This window comes from Physcomitrium patens, chromosome 23 (genome assembly GCF_059467195.1).
Source record: "Physcomitrium patens ecotype Gransden chromosome 23, ASM5946719v1, whole genome shotgun sequence".
In the NCBI taxonomy this organism is placed as follows: domain Eukaryota; kingdom Viridiplantae; phylum Streptophyta; class Bryopsida; order Funariales; family Funariaceae; genus Physcomitrium; species Physcomitrium patens.
In genome coordinates, this window is record NC_143432.1 from 6,410,167 (window position 1) to 6,437,975 (window position 27,809).

Here is a 27,809-nt window from a genome sequence, read left to right on the forward strand (position 1 = left end):
TAGTTGTTTTTTTATTATGGCTATCAAGTGCTTTCCCATCCGTCCATCGAAAACCCAAACAAAAAGAGCGATCACTGATGGATAGTGCAAAAAATGTAGCCGAACAATGATGTAATGTTATTCTTCTATCCTTGAGGCCCATGTTGCAATATGGAATATAAACTACCAGACCTGAGAATACTTCACATTGCCTCGTTTCCAGGTTCATGTTCCTAAAAACGTCAAACTAAAGCAAATGTGAAGTCACTCGGACGTCCAGAAATCTATCACCACTGTGTACATCCTATCAATTTCAAGGTCTAGAAGGGGGCATGGTGGCCATTAAGTAGCCACAATTTCTTTTGGATATGAGGACTTTTAGGGTTGTCATTTCCTAGGTTATCGAAGATGTCAGAAATAACGCAGCCACATGCAAGTATTGAACTACCAAGTGATGCAACTACCTTGCCGTCATCTTTCTTCTAGGTATGAGGCTCTCCCTCTTCAGGAACTCTTTCTCAAGTTCATTCAGTCCTCGTCGACTTCCATCAGGTTCCGCAACGAAGCGCTTCCCACCCCTTTTACCTCTTTTTCCCTTCTCACCCAACTCTTCCACGAGATAACTCCATCCACCAGGTGGCCTTCGTCTACTTACAATGTCCGTCTTTATCATCCCGGCTATCTGTGACAAGGAAACACGCGGAGTCTATTAGATACCAGAAGTTATCGCAACGGTGCAAATATTTTAGATTAAAAGGGCTCAATATAAAACAATAATGAATGTGAACAACAAGAGGCAGAGAAGGCTACTAAACTAGCTATTCGCAAAAACCTGTGTAAATACAACTGGCTTTTTCGAAAAAGGAAAAAGGGAAAAAATCTCGACAGGAGGAATAGAACTCTGACTGTGAACTTTGTGAATGTCCAAGTAGAGATTGGACTCCTTGCTTGGTTATCCGGCACCTGACCTGCTTTTTGTTGAAAGACATTCGTCGCTCGAATTCATGCAGCATCATCTCGTCTTCTTTTGCCGACAGCTCGTCCCAATCTGGACCCTCACCATCTTCTGCAGCCGAATTCTTTATTGTTGGGCTGGTGCGTCTAATTTTGACGTGGCGCTCCCCATCAGCAGCTTCGTAGGTTCTGATTCACACCTCGAAGCAAATAAAATCATGTTTTAAGAATGTAAGCACGCACCCTCATCACATGTGTGTGTGTGTTTTGAAGGCAACACTTTGAGAGGAGCTTTGCTTCATTTTGCTCCGCAAACACCATAATTCGGCTACTCTAAACATAATTTGAGGAAACAACACACCGAAGGGATGACTACTGCAAATATCGTTGACTGCAAATTGATTACTTTCACACCATCACACTTTCGATATTATGCATCAGTGCTCACAGTTAAAAGCGGAAACACTAACCCATCAATTCTCGCGAAGTATTCTTCAATGTCTGTATCCAGGGGACTCCCTTGAGCTGCTTCTTCCTGCTTTTCAATGTCCTTCAGCCATATAATAGCATGCACACGCTGCTTACGTATGCGATACTCTTTAGCTAGCCTGTCAATTGTCACAGGCTCCGGATTATCGTGGAAAGACCTCCATATTCTCTCCTTCACAGGCTCCGACAAGCGACACGCTTTATAATCGGGCTCTACACCAGAAAAGTTGTATATGAACGGTGTTTGAGCGATCTGAACAGAAAAAAAAAAAAAAAAAAAAAAAAAAAAAAAGGTTGCCGCGAAAGTGTCAATTTTCATAATTATTCAACAATTCTATGGTTTAAATCATTTAATAGTAATCGGTCCTAGATCAACTATCCTTCGAGTTGACACTTGAGCCTAAAGCTTCAGCTCACCAAGTAGCAACTATTGGGAGTAAAACGCCCTAAAATGAAAGGCCAAATCCATGGGTATGAACAATGTAGGAACATAATTTCATCATAAGAAATGTTGTTGATAACTTCGCTCTTCCAACTTTCCAATGATTGAGCTGAACATCTGCCTTAGGACCAACCAGGAGAAAAATCTGAATCATCTACACCCAAGTAAAAATGTAGAGATAGTTTCTACCTCTTCGTCACTAATAATCTCCCGCTTTCCTCTGGCAGGTTTCCCGTCGGGATCACCCTCACCATCCTTGTTCTCGTCACCTAGTCCTCCCCTCTTCTGAAAGCACCCAGGGCCGGTGGAGATCTGCCTGTACCCTCGCAGCAGCCCCGAGAAACTCCCCTCAGGCGCGATGCCAGCCAATTGGCGGGCACATCGAAGCAGCATGATCGTGCCTACGAGGAATACGAAACCAAATCAACCGCGCTATCTTCCGAAAAGGGATTCTCACGCTACACCATCGCTCGGCAGCCCCGCCAATCGCAGCAAAAGAAAATCACGACAGCTTCAAAAGTGGCTCACGAAGAACCCTAATCGGTCCACAAACCAACAAAGAAAGGTTCTCTGCAAAACTCCCTCTTCATTCAGAAATCGGCAACCGAGGGGAACGAAAGCAGCGGGGTCAGCTTCCAAAGACCAAAACCCTAAACCCCATGGCACTTCGCGGATGATGAATGAATTGTTGTATAACGAGGAGAAGCGTTCATCGTCTTTTGTTCAGGAGGGTTCATGCACAATTTGCTGAGGTCCCGCATTGTTTCGGTGTTGCCGAAGCGATGGAGGTTGCAGTATTTCTTTTGTTGTCTGGAGGCGTCGTTGCGCTGTCGAGTTGAATAATATATGGCTGAATTATGAAATTTTAGACGTTGATTTGATCTTAGTAGTCTTGCTCGTTTCAGTCATTGAAAACTCGGACGATTGGAACTTTTACAGGTGATAAATTAGTTTCTGCGTAATGGCTTTGAAGTTGAAGACATTTACCCGTGGCTGAAATTTTTAGGGTTGCATCGATCGACCCCTCGCACAGAGTTTTTCTGGTACAGCTGATTTGATTGCTATGGAGAATCGAGTGCATTACATCCACCGCGTGGTACGGAGTCGGGAGGAGGAGCACTTTGTGACCTGCAGAATGCGTTAGCTCGCACTTGTAGATTCATTTCTAACCTCCTGCCGTTTTAGGCTCGGCTTTAAGTGGCGTGATGTTTCGATTGTCATGGAGAGGGAATAGTACGCGCTGTAGGTAGGATTTTCTGTCTTCAATTCCCTAACAATGCTGAGACAGAAATCAAAGGAAGGAGTCAAACTTCAGCCATGGCATGCAACCAAAATTTATGATGATCAAGGCATTCTCCGATCATCCCGTCAACACAATTGAGCTGACTGTGAGGCGGTCTAGAGTAGGTTTGAACTTTATACAGCATCACATCGGGACTTCATTCATGAATTAAACCGCAGACACAGAAATCGTAGCTCACAGGAGTACGTTACGACATGCCATGTGCACTACCAAACTGTACTTGTGTCGGAAGGAGATATTTCTTGTATGTCGCTGGCAGAGTGTCTGGTGACGATCATGGTTCGTACATGTATATAGTGCAATCTTAGTCACCCGACTACAAGTGCTTTACACGACGGGAACCGAGAGGCGAGATGAAGGATTTGTAGGAACGTTTGGCGTAAGCAAAGAAAAGGAAGCCATGAACATAGCATAGAGCAAAGGCATCCGTGCTCCTGGTGCCTGTGGTCCACCATAATTTACTTGCGAAGCGCTTGTAATTTCCAACAGATCGAGGAAATTCGTGCTTTATGTGGGTTCTAAGTAATCAATTCTTACTGGTATTGTGATCTGTAAGTGCTATCCAGGATATCTGTAAAGGTTACGCTGGTTGATCATTTTTATTTAAATACAACCTGAGATAGACTTAACCAACGTAACCTTTACAGATAACCAAATACAACGTTGGTTAAGTCTATCTCAGGTCTTTCTGTGTGAGTAAATTTTAAACTATTTCACAAGGTGTACTTTAAATGGTATTAACTGTTAGCCATTTTATTTCAAGCCAGTCTCTGTCAGATATCACGTTAGTGTAAGTGATGGTGAGAGCATGATTTGGGATAGGATTTGAACATAAATATACAATTGATTAATATGCTTTTTTTAAGAAAATAGTGCATTTTTAATTATGTTAGTGTATTATATCTTGGCAGGTAATGATTTGAAATTGAAAACATATATGAGTACTCTTATATGAAATATATTGTTGAAATTTTATAATGTTTTTATTAAATTAAATTAAATTAAATTATCTTAAATAATAAAATAATTTTGAAATAATAAAAAAAGGTTATAGAAACAAATGTTACATAGATTTGAATTTCAATTATGTTATAAACAAATATGAATGACAAAGGAGCTGTACCAAACTTCTATTAGTATTAAACCTTACAACTCGTAATTTAATGGTTTTATTTAAATACTGTCACAACTATAATTTATGTTTCAGAATGGTTACTTATTTTTAAAATTATAACAGTTATATTCTTTAATATATTGTTTCTAATTTAAATAAAAAAATCAATCCAAAGAAAATTTAGTATTCAATTTTTAAAAATTAAACAACGAATTATTTTTCTAAATATTATAATTCTTTCAAAAATAGAAGAATGTGTTTTTAAAAATAAAACATAAATACATGTATGTGTTGTTTAAAAATAAATTTTAATATGCTTTCTTTTTAGATAATTTCAAATTGAATTAAAGTATTCTATGTTTTAATGATGTGATATCTAATATTATACACTAATTATTAAATCAAGTATTATATTCTAATAAATCATAGAAACTTATAAGGTGAATGTATTATTTTATTTTAATTTTTAAAACACTTTAAGATTAAATTGATAGACATTCAATTGAATTTAATTATGTTAAATTTTACTTAAAGCTGACAAGAACAAGAAAAGCAAAAAATGTTATCAACAAGCGAATTATAAAGAAATTATCTTTAATTAATATATTTTTATTATTATTTTAAACATAAAAAATATATATGATTACTTTCTTTTAATAATTTTGGTAACTCACTAATAAAGTATATTTCAATATCATCAAATCAATATTTTAGTAGTTTCTATAAAATGAATTGAGTATTGTCACATGACAATTAAAATTTAGTGGTAATGAAGACAAATTATTGCTAGCTTTTGCACCAGCTAAAATTTTGAAAAGATCAACTTAAGGCAAGAAAAAAAACATATACATATATATATATATATATATATATGTGTGTGTGTGTGTAAGTAAAGGTTGTTGGAAGCAAGATCTTTTCTTATTCCTTAAGTTTCCTGTATTTAACTTTTTTTTGATTTCGTTTTATTTAAATCAGTTAAAGGTCCACATATGCTTAGGTTTTAAAGCATAACAAAACTTGTTGTTGCACCTTATTAGAAAATAGATTAAATATTTAATTCTGGTATTAAAATTTGAAGGTGCTAATTTTAAATCTTAGATATCCTTAAAGACATACATTATTAGAGAAAATTAGTCTTCAATTAGAAAATAATCATTAAACATTAGAAAAAATTTTATGTATGGACTTATATGATTTGTATAGTAGGAATATTTATTGATATTATTGCATTTTGTTGCAAAAAGATTTAACTAAAATTTTATAAATTAAAATAATACTATGTATTAAACACTTTTATAGGCAATTTTTATTAAAAGATATTAAATTTACATAAAAAACATTCTTTGTTTTTTTGACTTATATTTTAAATATTGAAAAATCATTAAGAGAGCAAAAAATATTTAAAGAATTTTATGATACTATTTAAGAATTTATAAACAATTTGTAACTTAGTAGGACCTTTTAAACCATTTTGAAGACTAAAAATTTAACCTTCAAATTATTTAAAGATAATGATCATTAACAATTAGAAAAATTAAATTAAAATTTATAATTTATAATTAAAAATTTTGTTATAACTAAAAAAATTACAAATTTAATCTTATAATTATTTAAAAAAATAATAATAATAATAATAATAATCAAAATAAGTATTATTATTATTATTATTACTATCTTATCTTTTAATGAGGCCAATATAATTTTTTTAATAATCTAAAAATAAGATTATATCTAAAAATTTTGAATTTAAATATATAAATAGAGTAAGAATAATTTCTTTAAAATTATAGCATGTTCAAGTAAATTTTATTATAAAAATGAAATTTTGATCTCTTTTTCGAAGCATAAATTTTAATAAATTAAATTACATGTAATTATATAATACAAAGAAGAGTTGTTACACAAACTTGATCATGTCTTGGAATTCAAATGGAAAATTTAGAATTTGAAATAGCAATGTTTTCTAAAATTTAAATAAGATAGAAAAACTAAAAGAATATGATCCAATTCTCATTGTTATCTAATATATCCACACATACAATTATTCTTTTATCTTTTAAAAACAACATCTCTCATATAAAGCAATTCAAGAGAATAAACTAACATTATAAACCAAAGGAGACAAAAACCATCTCTAATTAGTTGCATATCTTATTTTTTTCAACAAAAGTGAAACAATAACTCAACTTTTGATCAATGAAAGAACAAAATTTACATGTTAATGCTGCAAATTGCTGAGAGTAGCATGGCTAGATCACACTAAGTGTGGAGCTTAAAAGCAACTTAATGTGGAACGGCATGCAACATGGAGTTTCAGGTTATATGAAGCTTCGAAGAAAAGGATAATTCACAATAATTAGCATATAATATTTTTTTTCATGGCCAACCGCATGATTTCCACTAGTGTGTATATATACATATATATATAGACCTACCTCATCCATCAAACAAACACACACAATCGCACACATTCACAATGGTCACCCAATCTAAATATAGATGAACCATTTAGATGAGTCGTTGAAACCAGAGCTCTTGTCACGTCGCCGCATTCAAACAAAGCCTGCTCCTCTTCCTCCTCGTCGCTTGCGTGTGGCTTCATCCTCTTCACTTCACCACCATCGTCGCTCCTACCATTTGCAGACACACACTTACACACACATTTACACAGAGAGGAGAGGAGAATAGAATAGAATAGAATAGAGCGGACGAGGAGGAGAGAGTACGTAGCTTAGGCTTCGTTACGTTTCTACCAGGCTCTGCTGGAGAATATATATAATAATAATAATAATTTGTGCTTGTTAGCTTTCGTCCAATCAGACCTGGCCACCAGAAGCTCTTCGAGGAGGAGCTCCCTGCAGTTATATTTTAGTTGCACAACACACACACACACGGATAAATAGTGGTTGAATTTACTTAGGGAAATGTTATTCTTATGAATCATCTTGACTGGAAATTTGGAGAGGAGTGTACTTTTGGTATTGAGAAACAATGCCCGATTGCTGCAATGACACGGCTTGTGTATCTGTCACCGCTACTGTCCTCGCTCGTGTAGTCACGCGCTGGTCTCATGGTCCACTAGTTAGGAGATCTCTAGATAGTCTTTACACGCGGTATTGGTGAAGGTTGGATGTGTAGAGAAGTGCACATTAAGCGCCCGGAGGTTTATGGCTATTTAGGACAATTCTGTTTGTTGCTGCTGGCCTGCTAGCGATCAGGACTAATATTTATACGAGGGAGGTTGATAGGCACGTGCTAATGTGGAGCGGGATGTTTTGTTTAGAAATTTAGCTTGTCTTACGAACACACCTCGTTGCTCCTGCTAGGCTTTCATTTTGTGGCACTGTCCGAAACACGGCGAATTTAGTGTTGAGCGTGGTTGGATTTTCTTACGAAATGTTCTAAAGGTGTCCAAGATTTCTCGCTGGACCTGCATTGCTCCCAGGAATCGTAAGCATGTTTGGATCATATGCTTACGCTGCTTGTGGATGCGGAGCGGGAGCGAACTTGTGGATAGAAGCATGGTTTGGAGATTGTATTTATTCTCACTGGGAACTGACTTCCTTTTGCTTCGGCTTGTCATCAGTCTTGTTCTGGTTAGTTGCTCAAGTGCCACAGTTCATTAGCAATTGGCGCCTGCAAAGTGCGGAAGCTCTTTCACCCTGGTTCCTCTTTCAATGGCTTGCGGTGGGCATTTATTTCCTGCATCTCTTAATGACTTCTATTGCATTTGGATAAGACATGAACCGTCCTTACTGTAGGTGAAGAGCGCACTGTCCTTTAATGGCTTTGCTGTTGGCCTCTAAAGAAAATTCACTCTGTAGTATCGTTGCACTTAGTGAATGTCTGAAAAGCTTCTGTTGCTTTTGGGAGCCAAAGAGCGTCATCTCTTGCGAGATAAAATGGTGTAGGGACAGTGCACACCAGCTCAATGTTGTAAATTCTGATCATGGAAGAAGAATAAGTGTAGAAAAGTGATAGGAAAATGAAGGTTCCCTGAGAATTTTCTATGATCAAGCCATTTACCACTGTATCAGCGGGGAAAGTATGTTTGTTTTATTCATGATTTCTAATCTCTTTTCCTTGTTCTATACAATCGGCTGGCACTGTGTCTTGTGTTGAAGTATTGAGTGTTGAAGGAAATTAGTGGGTTAATATTGCTATCAAACAAGGTGATTGAAAGAGACTGATTCTTTTTTTCTAATTAATTACATTCCTTTTCGCCATATTTAGGGAGATACGTTCAACTTTCTTGGATGTCTTCTGACCGGTAATCAGCTTGCTACTCAAACTTTGTCGGCCAGTTACTTTATGTTTGCAGATTTCATAATTATAAGCCAGGTGAGATCCTCTCCAGCTGATTGTGTTCGAAGACTAAGTGTTACTACATTCTAAAGCTTCGACACCTCATTTTGTTACGTGCGGATAGACATAGCCGGATATTGCATGTACGTATCAATAATCGGTCATGTGGTAATTTTACATGTGCTAACTGTACATTGCCCTGTTGGCTGTAACGATTTTGTTCCAGTACTCGTATTATCAAAAACCAAGTTTTCCGGAAAAAGAACCGCGGCATTCCACAGAGAAGGATCCTGGGATGACGGAGGGGAAGTTAGACGTAGTGTATCGTCTTGTATCCCCGCCTTCCGGCTTATCTGGTGAGAATTAGAGATGAAATCAGGTCCCATCTGTCATGAAATATTCCAAGTAACTATCTTAATGCCGTCGGCTAGCTTAATCGTCTTTCTCGCATTGAAAAGAACGTAACAAAGGATGATGTAGCCTGCTTCTGCGTCATGCGTCATCTACAAAGATCTGATTTCTGTTGCACGACGCACTTGAGATAGCTAACAAAGGAATAAACAATATGCACTGGGTCCAGGTAGAGGTTGCTCTAGAGATATTGAGAATGGCGGTGAAAAACTAAAAGTCTGCCAGAGACATCTGGACAAATATCAGAGTGGGAAGGACACACGGCTCCTTACAAACTATACATGTGACGTCACGAATCCGAAGTCTAAATATTCCAATAGACCTGACTTGACAGCCTCAACATCCCCTTCCTTGAACAGGGAGCTACGACGGGTTATTATGCAGTATGGCTTGGAGTACGGTCACCCTGCTGGACCACTTCTGAGAATATACCATGGCCCTCTAAGAAAGCATCGTAAATATGTTGGAATAGCTGCTATTGCTAGCGTTGTTTGTCTAGGAGCTACTGCGCTTAGTTTGGGGTCAGGCAATCAGTCTGCTGTTAGTGTGGTGGGATCATCAATTGGAAGAAAGTTGCTGATCATCTGTAATGATCCAAGAGCATTGTGGATTAAAGACAGTGGAACCGTGATTGGGTATGTCTGTGCTCTAACTTTCTGTCCCTTTTAAATTTTTTACTTAGCATTTACCATGATTACATATCACTGAATTTCTACTTGATACATTTTTCTAAGAGATGTAATGAACAAAATCGGAGCAGTTCGCTTCAGAGATAATGGACAACGGTGGTTGCTCGGTCCTTTCTACTCGTTTGGCGATATAAATCATTTGCTCGCAGGCGATGGACATTTTTTATTAAAATGTTCGTAGCCTATTAAGTTGGGGTTCTTCACCATAGTTTGGTTATTCTAGGAACGTAAAAGAATTAATCGTTCTATTGTTCTGGTGCAGATGGGCATCTGCGTCTTTGTATCTTGGATCTCGAATATCTCAAGTAGTCAAAAATCTTGATCGTGGATCTGCGGAGGGATTATCACTTGCTATGGTTTCTTGTGCCATTTTGGCTAATCTCACTTACGGCATCTCCATTGTTATGCGATTGAATTCTTGGTATGTGTGGTGCTCCCCATTTCCACTTCAGTATTAGCCGTTTCCATCCTTAGATAGATGTCATTCTACAATGCACTTCAAACAAGAAGCGATTTGATGTATTTCACTGACCTTTATGCTGTACATCCTGCTCGCGTTTCTTTCTTTTCAATGAAGGCTAGGGTTCTTTGCGAAGGCACCGTGGCTGGTAGGGAGCTTAGGAACAGTGTCCCTCGATTTTTTCCTTCTCCTGCAGGTTGGTTTCGTCTACCCTCACACAGGCATGATTTGCAAAACATCTCGGAAGAGGTCATTTGTATCCAAGGCACTGCTTTGTCGTCACCACCCACTAACAGATTATGCCTAGACAAACCAGTGACACAGCTTGCATCGTTTGCTTCGCAGGCACATTATCTCGTTTACCAGTCTCAATCAAGGAAGGATAAGCTGAGTGAGTACACACCACTGCTAATCAAATGAAACAAGCATGTTGTTTTGGCATTGAATGTAGGACCTTCAATCGGTTTCGAAATATAGCATGTACATAATTATAATTGCTCACTGTAGCATATCACTAGAGCACCCACCATTGGGACGCAGGCTTAGATGAGAATGTTTTCCCAATGATACATTCACAATGCAAATGCACGGTACCATGTAGCTGCCATGCGTATGTTGTAGCTTTCGCTATCTTTGATTCGTTATTGTAATATTAGAATAACTTGGTCACTAGGTTATTGTGAGTCATATATTTTATTTTATTTCCTAGGATGAGATTCTTGTTTGTTTTATTTTATCTTTAGAAATATAATCTTCATAAAATTACAAATTTTCTAAATATTTTTAAACAAAAAATATCAACATATAAAAAATTCTTGGTTTATGATAAAGTTAAAAAAGAAATAAACTGAAATATCTGACACAACCGATTGATTTTTATATTATTATTATTTTTTATTTATCAAAGTGTAATATGAAGGAATTTAGAGTTCCTTTTCTTTTTTATTTTCATTTTTTAAGTAAAAATTCTATAAGTATGGCTTATATATCTAATTTATATTTGAATGTATAGTTAAGCTTATATACCCTCATTTAATATGTAAACATTAAACACAACTTCTCTCTGGTAAAGAGCCTTAGTCAACTAAAAATCTAAATATTTTATATAATACTTGTTGTACTCTTTCATAAAATAAATTTTGTACCAATTTTTGAAATACTTATTATTAATATCTTAAGTACTTTGCTCATTTCTTGGCAATTTCTATTTAAATTAAAAACTAAAAACTAAAATCCATTTTTCATATCTTACAATAAAATCTAAGTTAATAAATTACAACAGGCCATAAATAACAGAAATGAGCTTGTTGCACTGGTAAATAGTTTAATTTTTCTTTAAATAAATAAATAAATAAATAAATAACTAAATAAATTAATAATTGATAGATAAATAAATTTAAAACTATAACTCTTTGTTCTTTCTAAATTTTATTTTTAAAATCTAACCTCATAAACCTATTTTATTTTATTTTACTCTAACTATGTATATAAGTTAAAAGAATTGAGTTATAACTTGTGTTTTGTTGTACAAAAAAATATTTATTCAATTCATATCTAATATAGCTGTATTTATCATTTCTCTCAATTATTTTTCACTTGAAAATCAACATACATAATACATGTACATTTAATTGTACACATATATATTAGAATAATAATAATTTTTTAAAATAGTCTAGAGTGAAAATAAATTATAAAATGAATAAAAACTACTAACATAATTTAAAATAAGGTAACTAATATATTAATTTTGATAATTTTCACAAATATATGTATTTTCAATAATTATGGAATTTTTTTGGCAATTTCTACGACAACTTTTCAAAATTTTGTAGAAAAAACCTTTTTAAGAAGGCCCAGCATAATTTTCAAAGAATGACATTGTTCATGACATGTTAAAAAAAGTGTATTTCACCTCAACTTTTCCCCTAATGATGTATTTCTGGGTTTTTCTAAACTTAAAGTCAACCAAAGGATTCTTAATTGCAACCGATCATAAACTATAAATATTGTAGCTACTAGCCTTCTCGTTTGAGCATAAAGGGTCCTTAAAAACTGCATCTATTTTGCCTCAAATTAATTGCTTTAGATTTAAAAGCGTAAGTATATATATATATATATATATATATATTATAATTTGCTCAAACTTTGTAAGTATATACATTTAAACATTTTTTTAGATAACAATTCTGTTTCGATCTTTTGCAAGAAAATTTAATTTTTATTTATTCTTTTCTTTTTCATATTATTTCATGAAAAAGAAAAGAATAAATGATAGTGTGCAGCTTTATATGTAAATGTTGTATATATATATATATATATATATCTTCATAAAATGCAATATCATTGAAGCCCCACATGTCAATTGTAAGGCCCAATTTATGTTGCACTTTCAATTGTGGTCCCTTGGGAAAGTAATTTTGTCTTTGTCATGGTTGCTTTAGAGTTTCAAACTGTCTTTATTATAACGAATATTCTCCGCTCTTCACTTTACCTTCACACTTTTTGGAGCTGTGCCCTTAAAATCCCTTATTTTACTTTATCACAGTTCTTGAAAGACTCTTTGCACATATGAATAAATTTACATGTACTTTTCAGAACTTATACTGAAAATATTAATAATGAATAATAAATAATAAAAAACCAGATGTTTTTTCCAAAATAATGACAGGCTTGAATATTTTTTATAATCTAATTTAGACATTTTGAAGTGAGTATGGGTAAATCGTCATGTTCTTACCCAAATGGATGAATTGAATTGATAACACTCAAGATCGACCAATTTAGTGCAAATGATAAGTGATAAATATATCGTAGATGACTTGAAATTTGATGCAATATCAATTTTCACGTATTTCAACAAGATACTATATTATTCATTACCCCCTCCCCAATACACCCACACATATATATATATATATATATATTCTTATTTGCGTGACAGGCTTGTAAAAGAGAACAAGATTATTGTTAAACAACAGTTTATTGAAACTAACGTGTTCAGCATTCAAACAAGGAGCATAATCAGTCTATTTTGACGTTCTTGCACCAAAAAAATGCACTGCCGTACAGAGAAGCAAGTCAGGATGAAAAGCATATTCTTTTACATTTTGTGGACAAGAAGCAAGAAACAGGTTGGCTCTATTTCTTATCACCTATATTGTGAGTGGAAAGATGAACAATTCTTAGCGCATGGTGAAAAGTATCCGAACATTCTTTCTGAATGAGGGCAACACTCAAACAAAATGTCTCTACCCTGCAGAACACAAGCAATACTAAAAATCAGAAGATATCAGAATGTTCACATTCTGAACCCAGCAAAGCAGAGAGCCGGTCGTCGGATGTTGGTCAACAACTTGATCTTCATGGGTCACCAACCACGACGTGTGAAGAGACGTGGACCCATCCTTGACCGACTCGACAAAGCAAGGCAGCTTCTTCAGAATAAACTTCATCCATCATTGAATTGGAGTTCAAGTATCCGATGGTTTGAACGTATTCCTGCCAACAAGCTGCAGTTCATGTAAGACACAAGTTGGATTTTCAGGGAAATTCATGTCCCTCAGGGTGCCAAAGGCTCTCTGCCAGTGAGAAATAAAGCATCATGCATTGGATTTCATGCATTTATCAGATACATGCGTATCAGGCATCAGATACTCTTCAAAATCATCTAGTTTCTTACAGGTTGGAAGACTGAGGATTTCCAGGCCTGAGTAGGAACTTGTGCATATGCTCTCAGTCCTCAGAGTTCCCTGTGATCGACATCAGACAACTGATATATATATATATATATATATATATATATATATATATATATATATAAATGTGTGTGTGTGTGTCCGAATCAGAACAACAAATCAGAATTTTGAAAAGAATAAGTAGTTCTGAAGGGAAAAAATTATACATAGTTTACAAAAAACCAGAATCGAGTGCGGCTTCCCATCCTCTGTTCAGAGAAAACCCAGTTCTGTATCAGCAGAAATTTACTAGATCCACTGTACACACTTTTTCACACCTAGAACTGAATGAATAACAGTCGAAATTCATATATGGACACAGCTGTCGTGACTCAGCTGCTTTGATGCATCGTTCCTGTGAAGGCATACAAGATATAGTATTCATGTACAAAAGGCTGACGAGATGTCTTCCTATCCTCACAATAACATCCAGACTCCAAAGTCATCACTTTCGCTAAAACAATTGTTGTGCTCCCTTGCCTGCTAAATAGCACAAAGTAATATACTTAAAACCAACACCCACACCAACAGAAACTACGTAAACATCGCCAAAAACCTAGAATAAATAATATTCTAAATCCTACAACTAAATCAGCATTCTGAACAATAAAAAACGACAAATGCACAATTTGTGCAACGATTCACTCTGCTACGGACAACTATTAAAGTCAAAAACTTTGAAATAAACCAAACAAAGATAAAAGGGTCCGCCTACGCTTACATGTGTTCTTGTAAAACACTCCGACGATTGCCAATGGCGACGAATAAATGCAACTCCTGTTCAGCTGTGTGACCAGACAAAACCATCGAAGATGCACACCACAGAGCAGAACGCTCTAAATAAATTTCCAGAAACGAATGAAAAAATCGCTGAACACCAAGACCGAACACGCCAATGTTTGAAACACCTCATCTGAACTCAACCACCTGGTAACACAAATTAAACCAAATTTATTCAACGCTGGAGAGTAGCCAAACCCGACTTCATGATTGGGTAACCTTGACGCCGTATCTGATCAACGCCACCACGCTATGACTTCCAAGAAAAAGCACCAAATTCAAACGCAATTAAACTCACAGCACCTTGAGCAACACTTCCATTAACACCACTTATCGCATCCTTCACCGCAATCACCGACACTCCGGATTAAACCACATCCACACTTGCAATGAAGGTCCCGGCCAAACCTCCCTCTCTCCGCTCGTCCGCAGCCACCAGACCGGCCCCCGCCACCCCCACATCTCCCGCTACCCCCCGTCCCGACGCGCAGTCCTCCTGCACCACTGACACTGCCTCCGACCCAACTTCACTCATGCTCGATGGTCCTACCCCACCCTCTTCTTCTCCTCCTCCACCCCCTTCCTCTCCTACCCCACCTCCCTCGCTACCCGCTCCCTCCCGCATCTCCGCATCGTCCACCACTGTCGACGTGCTGCTTTCCTCCTTCCCCACCGCTACACCCTCCGCCACCGACGACCCCCCTCCTGCCACCCCTTCCACCTCCAAACTCATGCCCTCGCCTGCACCCCTCTCCACCTCCGCTGCACCTCCCTCCCCTTCTCCCTCTCCCTCTCCAACACCATATCCGCCTCTAACTCCGTCTCCGTCGCCGTCTCCCACATCGCCCAACCCCGACGCTCCCACTGCCCCTTGCTCCAGCTCCTCCCCATGCCCATGCCCATGCTCATGCCCTGCCTCCTCCCCGACTCCTGCTCCTCCCTCCGCCCCCATTGTCTCCGCATCCGACATCCCCACGTGCCCACCCTCGTTGAACGACATCGCCGTGTCCGTCAGCACTGCTGCCTCCAATATCTCCTGCAGGTAGTCCGGCCTCCGACCGTCCGCCCCCACGCTCCCGCCCTCCATCCCCCCCTCGTCCGCCGCCACCAGCGCGTCGAACAACATGCTCGCCTCGTCCGCCACCCCCACGCCCCCGAACTCCATCTCCACTCCCTCCATCGCCTCCTCCTTCCCTTCCCCGCCCGCCTCGCGCTGCTGCATCGACTCCTCCACCGCATTCGCTATCGCCTCTGCGTCCGCATCTGCATTGCCCGACGCCTCCAACCCCTCCATCGCCATCACCCCACCCTCTCCCACATCCACTCTCGCACCCGGACCCGCACCAACATTCGCATTCACATTCACATTCACATTCGCACCGCCCTTTCCCTCCTCCGCCATCTTCACCTCGTCCCGACTCGCCCTGCTGTCGATGCGCCTCAACTCCTTGTGCGTGATCGACCGCGGTCGAGTCTGCTGCTGCCGAAACTGCCCCTGCACATGCCCATGCCCATGCCCATGCCCATGCTGCTCCTGCGAATTCGGACTCGGCCCCTTCCCATGCACCACCTGCGTCCCCTCCGCCCCCCGAGGCCGTGACCTAACTGCCTCCGTGCTGCTGCTGCTCACCCCGCTCGACGGAGTCTCCGGCTTCACCGACGCCTTCCGACGCAACGGCGTCATGCTCCGCGATATCCGCGGACTGCTGTTTATCACTCTGTGCAACTGCCGCGCCAGCTCCCCGTCGTCCACCGACCCCGCGCCCCCGCGCCTGCCCCCGTACCCCTCCTCCACCTCGTACTTCACCTCCCCCTTCGAGCTCCTCTCCCGACGAGGCTCCGAATGCACGTTGATCTCCAGCCTCATCCCCCTTCCTCCTCCTCCCCCTCCCGACCTGTTCTCATTCGCATTCGCCACCTTCCTCCGCAGCTCCGCCCGGCACGCCGCCTCCGCTCTGCACGCATGCGCTGCGGCCTCCAGCGCTGCCTTTGCAGCTGCGGCTGCCTTCACGGCCGCGCTCGCCTTAGCTGCTGCGTTCGCCTTCGCTGCCGCTGCCACCTTCGCCGCTGTCGCTGCGGCGCTGCGAGCCGCCACGGCTGCTTCTTGGGGTGACCGTCCCTCCAACTGCACCTGCCCCGGCGACGCCACCTTCCGGGGAGCCACCATGCTCCCCGCCCTCCCCTCTCCCGCTGCGTCCGTCCCTGCCCCCGACCTCTGCCTCTCGAATCGAGAACTGTCCGGGTGCCTCATCATCCGCGGCTTCTTCAGCGCCGGACTCAACCCCTCCAGTCCCACCACCACCCCCGCGCCTCCTGACCCTCCTGCCCTCGCCTCCCCGTGATGATGATGCCCCCCCGCCCTCCCCGCCCCGCTCGGTCTGCTCCGAGCTCCCGTCACCCCGTTCGCCTCCCTGTGCCGCCGCGCCGTGTTCACGCAGTCCACGCACACGTACGACGCCGTGTCTGCCATCGCCCCGCTCGCCTTCTGCTCGCACTCCGGATGCACCGACCGCCTGCATCGACTGCACACCAGCCACATCGACGGGTCCCCTAACAGGCTCGCGTCGTGGTACATCGCCAGGCAATGCGGGCAGAACATGCTCTTCGAATACAGCACCGCACACGCGCTGCACAACCGCAGCGACACCCCGCCCCGCTTAATTCTCCGCATTCCGTCGCTCTCCACCACGCTGCACCCCATGCAACCCCCGTCTTCCAGCTTGCGCCCCATTCCTTCGCCCCCGACGCCCGCCCCCTCGCTCCCCACCCCCACCGCATGCCCACCCCCCGCGCTCGCCGACACGGCAGGTGGCGGGGACGTGGGCAGCCATCCATTCTGCTTCAACCCCGCCAGCAATCGCTTCCGAGGAGGAAGCGACCCTCCTTCCATCAACGCCCGGGGTGCTGCCGCTCCCGCGCTGTCCCCGGAGTCCAGAGGGGCCACTGCTCTCACTCTCGCGTCGGTGTCCCCCATGCCACTGCCCTTCCCCCTTGCACCACGCCGGACCCTTCACAGTGTCCAATAATCTTGCAAACCCTGTCGTTGTCGCTCTCACTGATGGAGACTATATTAGGTTCGGTTGGTATAAGCACCACATTGCAATGTTGAGGAGGAGGGGGAGTACACATCCCCTTCTGCTCGACTTTCTGATCGTATCTGTGGTCTCCTTGCCAACAACCCTCCTCCCGCCGAAACGAGTTGCTCACTTCTGCCAACAACCAACTTTCACTACCCTGTGATCGTAATCAAAATCGGCTATAAGTCTTCGGTCATATCCACAGTGGAGCGTCTCTACTATGGACAGTTGCGTCACTACGTATCCATCGTCCTTCCGTCGCGTCAAATTCTTCGCTGTGTCTTTCACCCGACTGTTGTCAACCCTCTTACCCTCATCCAAATGTCCTGCCCTTAAGAACGTCGGCAACGGCACCGGTTCCGAATTCCTCACAGCATTGCAGATTGCCTGACCATAATCATAGCGCTTTCAGCAATCACAAGCATCGACTGAAACAGCTCCGCGAGCTCCGACCCCGTCACCTCTACGCTCTGCCTTCAGTCTCCGCATCACACAAAATTCCCACAACCCCTCATCCTATCAACCACTCCAACAGGCTCGAACCCTAGTACCACGTCGCGAGAGCCAAGTTCAAACAAATGAGCTCCGCAAGGGAGCGGGAGCAAGAACCCAACAGACGAGCACCTGGGGGCAATTCACGAGGTAGCGTCGAACACGCGCCAAGACGGGTACAAGCACTCCCCAAGCCAAAACTGAGACGACGATGACGACAACGACGACGACGACCGGGGCGCCATGGCTCCATGTCGCGACGCGTTGGGGGTGCGCACCGCGCACGGAGTCGTCACCCCGGGGCTCGAAATTCTCATGGAGCTTGCTGCAGCAGCGGCGAGCACTCGGATGAGCAGCACCCTAACTCAGGGCCAGGAAAGCGAAGGTGGGTTCCGTGGCAAATCCACCCAGCGATCTGTCCCAATCGAGCTCTTCGCAGCAACACCAACACCACCAGGAGCAAGAGAGCAGGAGCAGGAGGTGGCAATGGCGACAGTAAGTGGTGGGTCAGTGGCGGTCACGTCGAGGGGATGGCCTCTGGGCCTCTGGGTTGACCTGATGGTTCCCGTCAGGCTCGGCAGGTGAGGCATCTATCTCCCTGTGATCCAGATGCTTGCCCCTTTTGAATATTATTATTATTATTATGGTTTTGTGTTGTGTTATGACTCTGCTGTTGGCATGCCCTCATCTATTGCCCCTCGTGATGCCCTTTCTTTTGTTCCATGCGCAGACTCTGCGTTTTTCCCCTTCTCGAACCTTCGACCCAGAAACGGCGTCCTTTTTTTTTTCAAGTTTACTGGGGTTTTGAGTTTTTGCCTTCCGAACCATGAATTTTGCAACGACGAAACTGTGTTTCGTACACTGGAAGGGTTGTTACTGAAGAGTTCTTCTGTTTCTAGAATAGATGAATCACATTACTGTTTCTGTTTTTGAGACGATTGTGTTAATAATAACACGCAGTTTTGACGACAACATGATTCTTTTACAAATGGAGAATGATTACTGACTTAAGGTCTTATAGAATGTGAATTTCATCGTATTGTGTGTGTGACAGTTCCTCATGCTGTTGTTATGTTACATCATTCACGAGTTTCAATGAGAGAATCTAAAAAGTTTTTTTGTCTTTTCTGTTCTTTTCATCACAGGCAACTAGTTCACGTCTGGAATTTTCACAGAATAAGCAGAACACCTCCAGCAGTCGTTTTTTCAGTTATGCTATTCCAAGTTTTAAATGATTTAGTGTACAATAGTGATGGGATTGTAGAATACAGAACTATAAAAACTAAATTGTTGAAGAAATATTTACCTATACATGTGGTTGCGTGTATATATACACATATACATATACACAATGTTTTATTTTTCATTTAGAGCAATTGAAATGTTTTGCACTCGTTCTCTAATGTCGACGCTTTCAGTGGCACACTTCACAACCCATGTAGGCAACGACCAAGTCTTATTTTGGAGCTAAGTGAAGCCAACGTTGAGTCAATGGCACACTCAGCAATTGGGCCTGTACTAATTAGGGATGGCGTAGACACAAAATGAGCGATCTCCATGCACTTCAAGCTCCTCTGATGCACTACTTTTAGGTTTTCGTCTGTCCGCATCTCCTTTAGGGCTACTGTTTGCGTACACGAGCATGTCGAGAAGTAGCGGATTGCGGAGCATGTTCTGATTCTCCCAGCAGTATTGAATTTTTCGCAGGACTTGAGGTGCTGGAGCTGTACTTGTCGCTGAAAACCCTTCTCGCACCCGTCGTTTTCGGAGGCTGTGAAGATGAATCTTAGCTCAGGGATTGGGTTGAAGCTATCTAGATATGTAGTCAGACAGAATGTGCCGCTGCTCTCTGTCACTTGCAATTTCAAGCTGTCTGTACATGATTTGCGAGGCGCAAGGAGTGGATTCACGAAAGGCGAAGAGTTGCTAGCGAATTCGCAGAAGCGAGAGCATTTCACGTGGCCTGGATCGTTTCGCTCTGCATCTTCTTCCTCGCTACTCTCCACCGTAAGGTGTTCCTCAACTGAGAATCGTGGTAGTGTGGTCAGTGGTTCCTCAGCAGAGGACCTTGTGTCGGATGAGCGGGACGGTACTGAGCAATTGGGAAGGAGGAGGTTGGTATTGTATAGCAAGCCGGGCTGCTGTCTCTGCGACGCTTTGAAAGAGAAGATGCAACTTGCGTTTATGCTAGGAGGCGACAACGATCTATCAGACGTTGAGTTGGAGGTAAACTCGTGACAAGTAGAGCCTTGTTTGTTAACATGGCCACTTAACTTAATCGTCATTTTGAGAGGAAGTTCACTAGTCACAGCACAGATGGGTCCTATTGTCTCCTCAAGGAATTCTGGAAGGCTCATGTTGGGTGCACTTCTTAGCTCTTGCAGTTGCAGAATGATTCTTAATTTACACCTTGGTGCGCTGAAGTAGGTGAGAGATCTTACCACCAATGAAGAATGGGAAAGGGCGTATCAATATGAGATTCCTGTCTTAGCACGTCTGAGAGCGGATAATTCAGAGGTTAAGTTCCTCTGCCGTTCCTATTCGTTTTCATGAGTCTCAACATGGTGATCTCCTTACTTTGGATTTTCGTCTTGGTTGCGTTTGATTCTTCGCTTTAAAACATGGGTGCCGAACCACAATGTTGCTGTATGTTTGCACATTGATTGAAAGGATACTCAACCATGTCCTCACCTAATGCAAGGCTTTAGACATATTCAGTCCTCACACTTAACGTTATGTGTGCAGCAAGTCATTCCAAGGTTTTCTCCCAGACTTACTGTTGAGCAACTTCAAAAGAAGCTTGCTGCCGCTTTGGACTCCAAGAAGTAAAAACATGGTGAATTCGTGCCAAAGCTCGTTAGTTGCTTACAGGTCTATTCTTTGAGCATCAGAGCATTTTTATTTTGTTTTTTGTTTTTTTCTTCACATTGTAGTGACTCAAGACGAGGAACCAGTGTCCAAATAAGGATGGAATTATTGGAGAACCTGCGGATGTAATCTCTTTTGCAATGTAGGTAGGCACGCAGTATTGGGAAGCATGTTCTAACAGATTGGACAGCACATAGATTCGTTCAACTGCATAAAGTTCTTCCATTAGTGAGCAAAATGAAAGCTAGCATTTCATAATCAATACTTATAACTTGAGTTTACAAATTGATGTTGGTCTATCCCTATGCCCAATAATCTCTCCTACAACCACGATACTCAACCTTCATTTCTCGTATTCATAACAGTTACAAACCTCCGACCTAAGCATAATAACGTCACATGCGCAGAGAAACTTTTTATTGTTGAAATTGTATTGCAAAGAATTGTAGGGGAGTGAGAGAGGGCTTCACTGGCACAACCTCTTTCTCATCGTATGAAAGAGGTTTCGCTTTTAAGTTACGAGGCTTCAATTGGAACCTTAAGAAGGATACATTCTCCATCAATGAAGATAGCACTTCGGTGATGCATACACATCCAGGACTCGCAGCAAGTGCTAAGGATCAATGACATAGTTGACCTAAAAAGTGCTAACATAGGCAAGGTGCCCTCTTGTAGATAAGATTCCGAAAGAGTTGAACCTTGCAATGTCTAGGCAATACACACGTCGAAGAATTTGAATGTATTCCCTGTTCTGCGAGATTTATGCTTCGTGCTGCTGCAGCTGATTCTTCTCATATGCTTCACTGTTACTCCGCATTGCTTGGCATAATGGATCGTAACCCTAAAACAGTTCAGAATCATCTGAATGGCCTCACCAGGCACTGAAAGAAAAATACGAAGGAGATTGAATAAACGGTGAAACAAAAGATGGTAGTGACAAGATGAGATTGAACAAATATGGGTGCGTGCAAAAATCCATTATCTTGACATGTATCTTCAATGAATTCATGAAAGAATTGTGCAACAGCAATGATGATCGAGCACAGCAAAAACCACAAACTCGCATCATTATGAAAGACCTGTGAGGATTGCTTCCTAGGGCAACACCTCGTCACTCCCAATTGGCTTCCAGTTGAATCATCAGTCTCCGAGGTTTCACATTGAAACAGCTCTTAATTGAAGCAGCTCTTCATATTTTGCTAAAAACCCACATTTTAAGAATGTAATATGTGTGCGTACAAATATATATACATATATAGATATATATATATATATATATATAGAGAGAGAGAGAGAGAGAGAGACTTAAACCTTCACAAGTGTTCACTACAAATGTTATGTGGTTTTAGCATCGTTGCTTTACTATCTTGTTATTGTTATACTTCAAGTGGAAGTAAATAAAACTAAAAACATGATTTCATAATCTAATTTTTGATACAGTGAAAAGTTGGATATAGTGTTTTCAACGAATATTTTAAAAATGGACAAATTCTTTAGTCCTTTATGAATTGCAGAGTTTAACAAATACAGATCATTTAATGAAATTTGTATAATAAAAGAATGTTGGTCAAGAGCATTTAAGATCAATAAGTTAATTTCAAAAGTAAGTAGAATATGGTATCCAAGATCAATAAGTTAATTTCAAAAGTAAGTAGAATATGGTGACTTATATTTTTATTATTCGATCAAATAATTATTCTCAAAAGAAGAAACTACTCTTATGAATATTAGTTATGAAATAAATAAATATAAATTACTTATAAATATACTATTTTTTTAAAGCTTCTTGTACTCTTCAAATAACAAGAAAAAATACAAGAATAATTTGTAATATTTTATATGAAATTAAGTTAGTGAAAACCATAAAATTGAATGTATTTTCACTCATTAGAAATTCATAATAAAAAATTTTCTTTTCATGTGTCTTAATTTTTTTATTAACCAAGTATTAATATTTATTTCTATACAAATTTTTTAATTGATTAAAATAAAATTTGGCACAAAAAACTCAAATTCATATATATATATATATATATGATTTTTTATTGCAAGATTATTGCAACAATAAAATCTTAAAAAATAAATATTTACAAAGGTATTTTTAGAATTTACATATTTATGATAAGTCAAATATTTATAAGATATTTCACAAATGTGTATAAGAAAGCTAAATTTTTTTTAGAAATATACTAAATTTTAAAATAATCAATTTAAATATATTTTTTAATATTAAGTAACTTTAAAAAAAACAATATGTATTATAATAATAATAAATATATATTTACAAAATCTAAAAACTTAATTTACTTTTAGAAAATTTATTATTAAATATTTATTCTATTTATTCGATTTAATTTTTGATTAGATTAAACAAATCTTCAAGTTTATATTTCAAATTTCAAATTAATATTTTTAATTAGAACCCAAAGAAAAGATGAACTATCAATCATTATGAATATAAATAAGATATATATATATATATATATATATATATATATATAAACATATATGCTAAAAAATATTCATAAAAATTCTTGTTTGAAGTAACACAATATGGAATTTATAATATAATATTTTATTTATAAGTATTTAATATTATTGTAGTCTTTGCATGTATTTAATTATTTCCAATATAATATCTAAATTTTATATATTTATAATATATATATATATATATATATATATATATATATATATATGAATGAATATTTTATAATTTATGTAATTATTTGAAATTTATATAAAAAATATTTTTTTATTTTTATGAGATTATATTTTCTATTTATAGTATAAAATATTTAAAAGAAATTTTTATAGGAACAAATTATCTAAAATAAAATAGAATAAAATATGTGTTTTTGGAACAAGTATCCAAAATAAAATAAAATACATATGTTTATATATAGTGACAAAGATTTCTATTTATTTTTATTTCATGTTTATATATATATACACACATACACACACACACACACACACACACACACATATATATATATTTATATATATATATATATATATACATACATACATATACATAAAAATCTACCCCACTTAATTTATAACCTTGGTGAATGGAGCTTTAAAAAAATAAAAATAAAAAAAAACTTTGGTCTTTAATTCTTTTGTATAATGGTTTTAAAAATCACATAATTAGAAGTGAGATTCATATGGCTATTCATGTTATTAACACAATTTATGGATGCTGTAAATATTGTAAATCAATATTGTTAGAAAAATTTTCAAATTAATCTCAATAATCATAAAAAATTTAAACACTTTTTTTGAAGTTGGAATTTATTTAATTTCAAACTTTTTGTATAGATTTTCTTTTAATAATCTTCCTTGAACTTAGTTTTTTTGGTATCTATAACAGTAGCTAAAATTTCCTTAAACAAATATCATGGGATCAACTTAATAGTTTTTTGGAGAGATTGTATTTATACAAAACCATGTAGCAACTTTGGAGTTTTGTAATATTGAGTAATTTCACTTACCACATTTTTCTAACATTATAAAACAGATAAGTCTTGTGTAGCTATATTCATCTTTTATTTATTTTGTACAAAATATGCTAGTGGATTAGTTATATATGAATTCGTGGTTAAATTTCAAACCTCCAAAGCTACTGAATCACCAAAATAGATATACAATATATATTCTTTCTTCTACCATGATTAAAAATCTAATTTTTCATTTCTACTTTTAAAAAGAAATGAAAGTGATTTCTTCATATGTTTTAAAAATATAGTTAACTTTTCAATCAACTACAAATATTTGTCTTCTTTTTGAGATATTCACTATCTTATTTGATTAAAGAAGAGAGAGATGAAATACAAGATGGATCTTCATAGACTCTAATAAATATAATTGATAAGCAAAAAGATTGACTTATTTATAAATAAAAAAGATCTAAGCCTACAATAGTCCAACTTATCACAACAACAAATAGACTTGATATTACGATGAAGTAATCATACCTTGCCATCCATGTTGAATTGTGATTATTCCTTGTAATAGGCATCCGCATTAATTTTTTTGTCATTTTTGAGCTTCTTTTAACTATGCCTACATTGTTACATATAGCTCTAAGAAATAATTTACTAAATCTTCTGCCATAGGATTATTTATTTTTGAAAAGTCAAAAGTATCAAGCTTTGGATGATAATCATAATTGGCTAAGAAAGATGTTTCTTGAGTAGAAAAATGTATCAAATTATTGTATATAAACTTTGTCAATGGCAAAAGAGTTGTTCAATCATCTTGATGATAGTTGATGGTTCACCTCAAATACTGCTCTAGAACTTGATTCATTCATTTTATTTGCCTATCACTTCGAAGATGAAAAGTCAAAGAGAACTTTATATCTACCTTTAAAATCTTTTTTTTTTTTTTTTTTTTTTTTTTTAAATCTTGATACAAATTGAATTTTTTTATCTAATAAAATATCTTTAAGTAATCCATAATAATGATAGATGTTTTCAATAAAAAGCTTAGTTGTTACTTCATCTACAATAGATTTTATATATAATATAAATATAACATCTTGATAAAATGATCTAATATCATGAATATAGAATCATATGAACTTCAAATTGAAAGATTCGTGATAAAATCCATGGAAACATAAGATCATAGTTGTTTTGGAATAGATAATGGCTAAAAAAGTCTATAAGATTAATAATAAGGAATTTTTTATCTTGAAAAAATGTCATATGATTGAACAAAGTCTTTCATAGCCTTTCATATTTGAGGCCATCAAAAATGATTTAAAAATAGTTCTAAAGTTTTGTTGCAACTAAAATGTCATATCATTTGAAAGTTGTGACATGCTTGAAGAACTTGTAAATGTAATTCTCTTGTTGAAATACATAGGTGACCTTTAAAATACAATATATTGTTCTTGAACTTGAACTTGAAAGTATCATGAGACTTAAAAGAAATATACTTGATATCATGAACAGAAGAATCAAAGGACATACTTAATTGGATTTCTTACACAAAAATTGAATTAACAATCAATGTTAATTTTATTGCTTGAAGGTGAAAATGCTCTAACTTTAAGAAAACTATTTTTTATTGATCAAAAGATGCATCTCCTTATTTTGATGCAAGATAAGAATATTTAGTAAAGATGTCTAATAAATCATATTATTTTTTGAATCAATAAGTGATCTTGAAAATAAATCTTAATAAAGACATGCTCTAACAATCTTGTCAATGATTCAAAACATATACCAACATGAAATACTTGAGGTTCTTATGATTTATATATACAATAATTAGACTCAAGGTACCTTCTAAATAATAATATTTTTTGAAATAAATCCATGATTGTAAGAAGCTTTTTATTATGGATCTCATAGTTAATTTTGATTGCTATAAATTTCTTCGAATAAAAAGCTATTAAGTGAAGCTTATCATCTCCTTCCATTTGTAACAAAACAACACCTATAAGAAGGTCTGATGCATCTATTTCCATAAAAAATGCCTTGAAAAAATTAACTCAATGTAAGATTGATGCAGAAATAAATGTTATTTTTAAATCATACTTTTATTTAATTGCTCTACTCAAATTTTCCTTTATATGTTAAATGTATAAGAAGAATCACTACTTGAAAAAAGCTCTTAATGAAGATTTCATATTGATTAAGAAATTCTAAAAAATATTACATATCTTTAATTATTTTTGAGATCTTCTAATCTATGATAGACTTGACTTTCTTAGGATCTATTATACAACCAACATTTGAGATGATGTATCCTAAAAATTTAACTTGAATAATATGAAATATATAATTTTTAATGCATATCAGTGTCATATTACAAGGCGTTTGGCTTAAAAATGCACCGGGCACCTAACTGTGGAAGATAAAAGGAAAATTGCAACAACAAGTCCTAAAAATTTTAATATATTTTTAAATAAATTATAATTGAATATTAGCAAATATAATCAAATATCAATTAAATTCAATTAATATTTCAAAAGAATTATATAAGAAATACAAAGAATTCTTAGAAACCTTTTAAAAAAATCATAAAAAAATAATATAAAAATTCAAAAAAAATATATTAAAATAGAAATCTTAATAAAATATAAAATTAAAAATCTTAATTAGATCCTAATGAAAATTTAATCAAATCTTAATCAAATCTTAATCAAATCTTGATCAAATTCTTATCAATCCTTAGTCAATTCCTAAATAAGCCTTAATCAAATCCAAGACAAATCCTAATCAAATCCTAATCAAATCCTAAACAAATCTTAATCATATTTTAATCAAATTCTAAATAAACTATACTCAAATCCTAAATAAATCCTAATAAAATCTTAGACAAATCTTAAATATACCCTAATCAAATCTTATTCAAATCATAAATATGCCCTAATCAAATCTTAGTCAAATCTTAGTCAAACTTTGATCAAATTCTAATCAAATCCTAGTCAAACTCTAAACAAATCCTAATCAAATCCTAATCAAATCTTAGTCAAATCCAAGACAAATCTTAAATAAGCCCTAACTAAATCCTAGACAAACACAAGTCAAACTCTAGTCAAATCCAAACCAAATCCTAAATAAATCCTAATCAAATCCTAAATAAATCCTAATCAAATCCTAGACAATCCTAAATAAGTCCTAACCAAATTCTAAATAAATCCTAGTCAAATCCAAAACAAATTCTAACCAAATCCTAATCTAAACCAAAT

General features: G+C 37.4%; 5 protein-coding genes and 1 long non-coding RNA gene across 6 annotated transcripts; 3 read left to right on the plus strand and 3 right to left on the minus strand.

Annotated features, from left to right (window-relative positions):
- Positions 1 to 96: 96 nt before the first annotated feature.
- Positions 97 to 2,408, minus strand: LOC112275473 (protein GAMETE CELL DEFECTIVE 1, mitochondrial). The gene is made up of 4 exons (XM_024505810.3): positions 2,054 to 2,408; positions 1,404 to 1,675; positions 948 to 1,122; positions 97 to 661 (listed from the first exon to the last, which is right to left on the minus strand). The coding sequence occupies exons 1-4, from the start codon at positions 2,255 to 2,257 to the stop codon at positions 440 to 442; spliced, it is 873 nt and encodes a 290-aa protein (XP_024361578.1). The 5' UTR covers positions 2,258 to 2,408; the 3' UTR covers positions 97 to 439.
- Positions 2,409 to 7,175: 4,767 nt separating this feature from the next.
- On the plus strand, positions 7,176 to 10,833 carry LOC112275652 (uncharacterized). Its single transcript, XM_024506196.3, has 7 exons — positions 7,176 to 7,968; positions 8,515 to 8,622; positions 8,813 to 8,942; positions 9,167 to 9,632; positions 9,949 to 10,107; positions 10,264 to 10,342; positions 10,492 to 10,833. The coding sequence occupies exons 1-7, from the start codon at positions 7,738 to 7,740 to the stop codon at positions 10,564 to 10,566; spliced, it is 1,248 nt and encodes a 415-aa protein (XP_024361964.1). The 5' UTR covers positions 7,176 to 7,737; the 3' UTR covers positions 10,567 to 10,833.
- A 3,176-nt stretch (positions 10,834 to 14,009) lies between these two features.
- LOC112275828 (uncharacterized) lies at positions 14,010 to 18,708 on the minus strand. Its single transcript, XM_073530770.2, has 4 exons — positions 18,365 to 18,708; positions 14,967 to 18,127; positions 14,605 to 14,810; positions 14,010 to 14,363 (listed from the first exon to the last, which is right to left on the minus strand). The coding sequence occupies exon 2, from the start codon at positions 17,635 to 17,637 to the stop codon at positions 15,031 to 15,033; it is 2,607 nt and encodes an 868-aa protein (XP_073386871.1). The 5' UTR covers positions 17,638 to 18,127; positions 18,365 to 18,708; the 3' UTR covers positions 14,010 to 14,363; positions 14,605 to 14,810; positions 14,967 to 15,030.
- LOC141044836 (uncharacterized) lies at positions 18,476 to 19,431 on the plus strand. Its single transcript, XM_073530624.2, has 2 exons — positions 18,476 to 18,813; positions 18,963 to 19,431. Exons 1-2 carry the CDS (start codon positions 18,476 to 18,478, stop codon positions 19,060 to 19,062), a joined length of 438 nt encoding a protein of 145 aa, XP_073386725.1. The 3' UTR covers positions 19,063 to 19,431.
- Positions 19,432 to 19,602: 171 nt separating this feature from the next.
- LOC112276140 (uncharacterized) lies at positions 19,603 to 21,385 on the plus strand. Its single transcript, XM_024507197.3, has 3 exons — positions 19,603 to 20,458; positions 20,660 to 20,749; positions 20,978 to 21,385. The coding sequence occupies exons 1-3, from the start codon at positions 20,012 to 20,014 to the stop codon at positions 21,059 to 21,061; spliced, it is 621 nt and encodes a 206-aa protein (XP_024362965.1). The 5' UTR covers positions 19,603 to 20,011; the 3' UTR covers positions 21,062 to 21,385.
- On the minus strand, positions 21,326 to 22,344 carry LOC141044837 (uncharacterized). The gene is made up of 2 exons (XR_012216566.2): positions 22,180 to 22,344; positions 21,326 to 21,981 (listed from the first exon to the last, which is right to left on the minus strand). It is a non-coding gene; the product is annotated as an uncharacterized LOC141044837 (long non-coding RNA).
- Between the last annotated feature and the right edge of the window lie 5,465 nt (positions 22,345 to 27,809).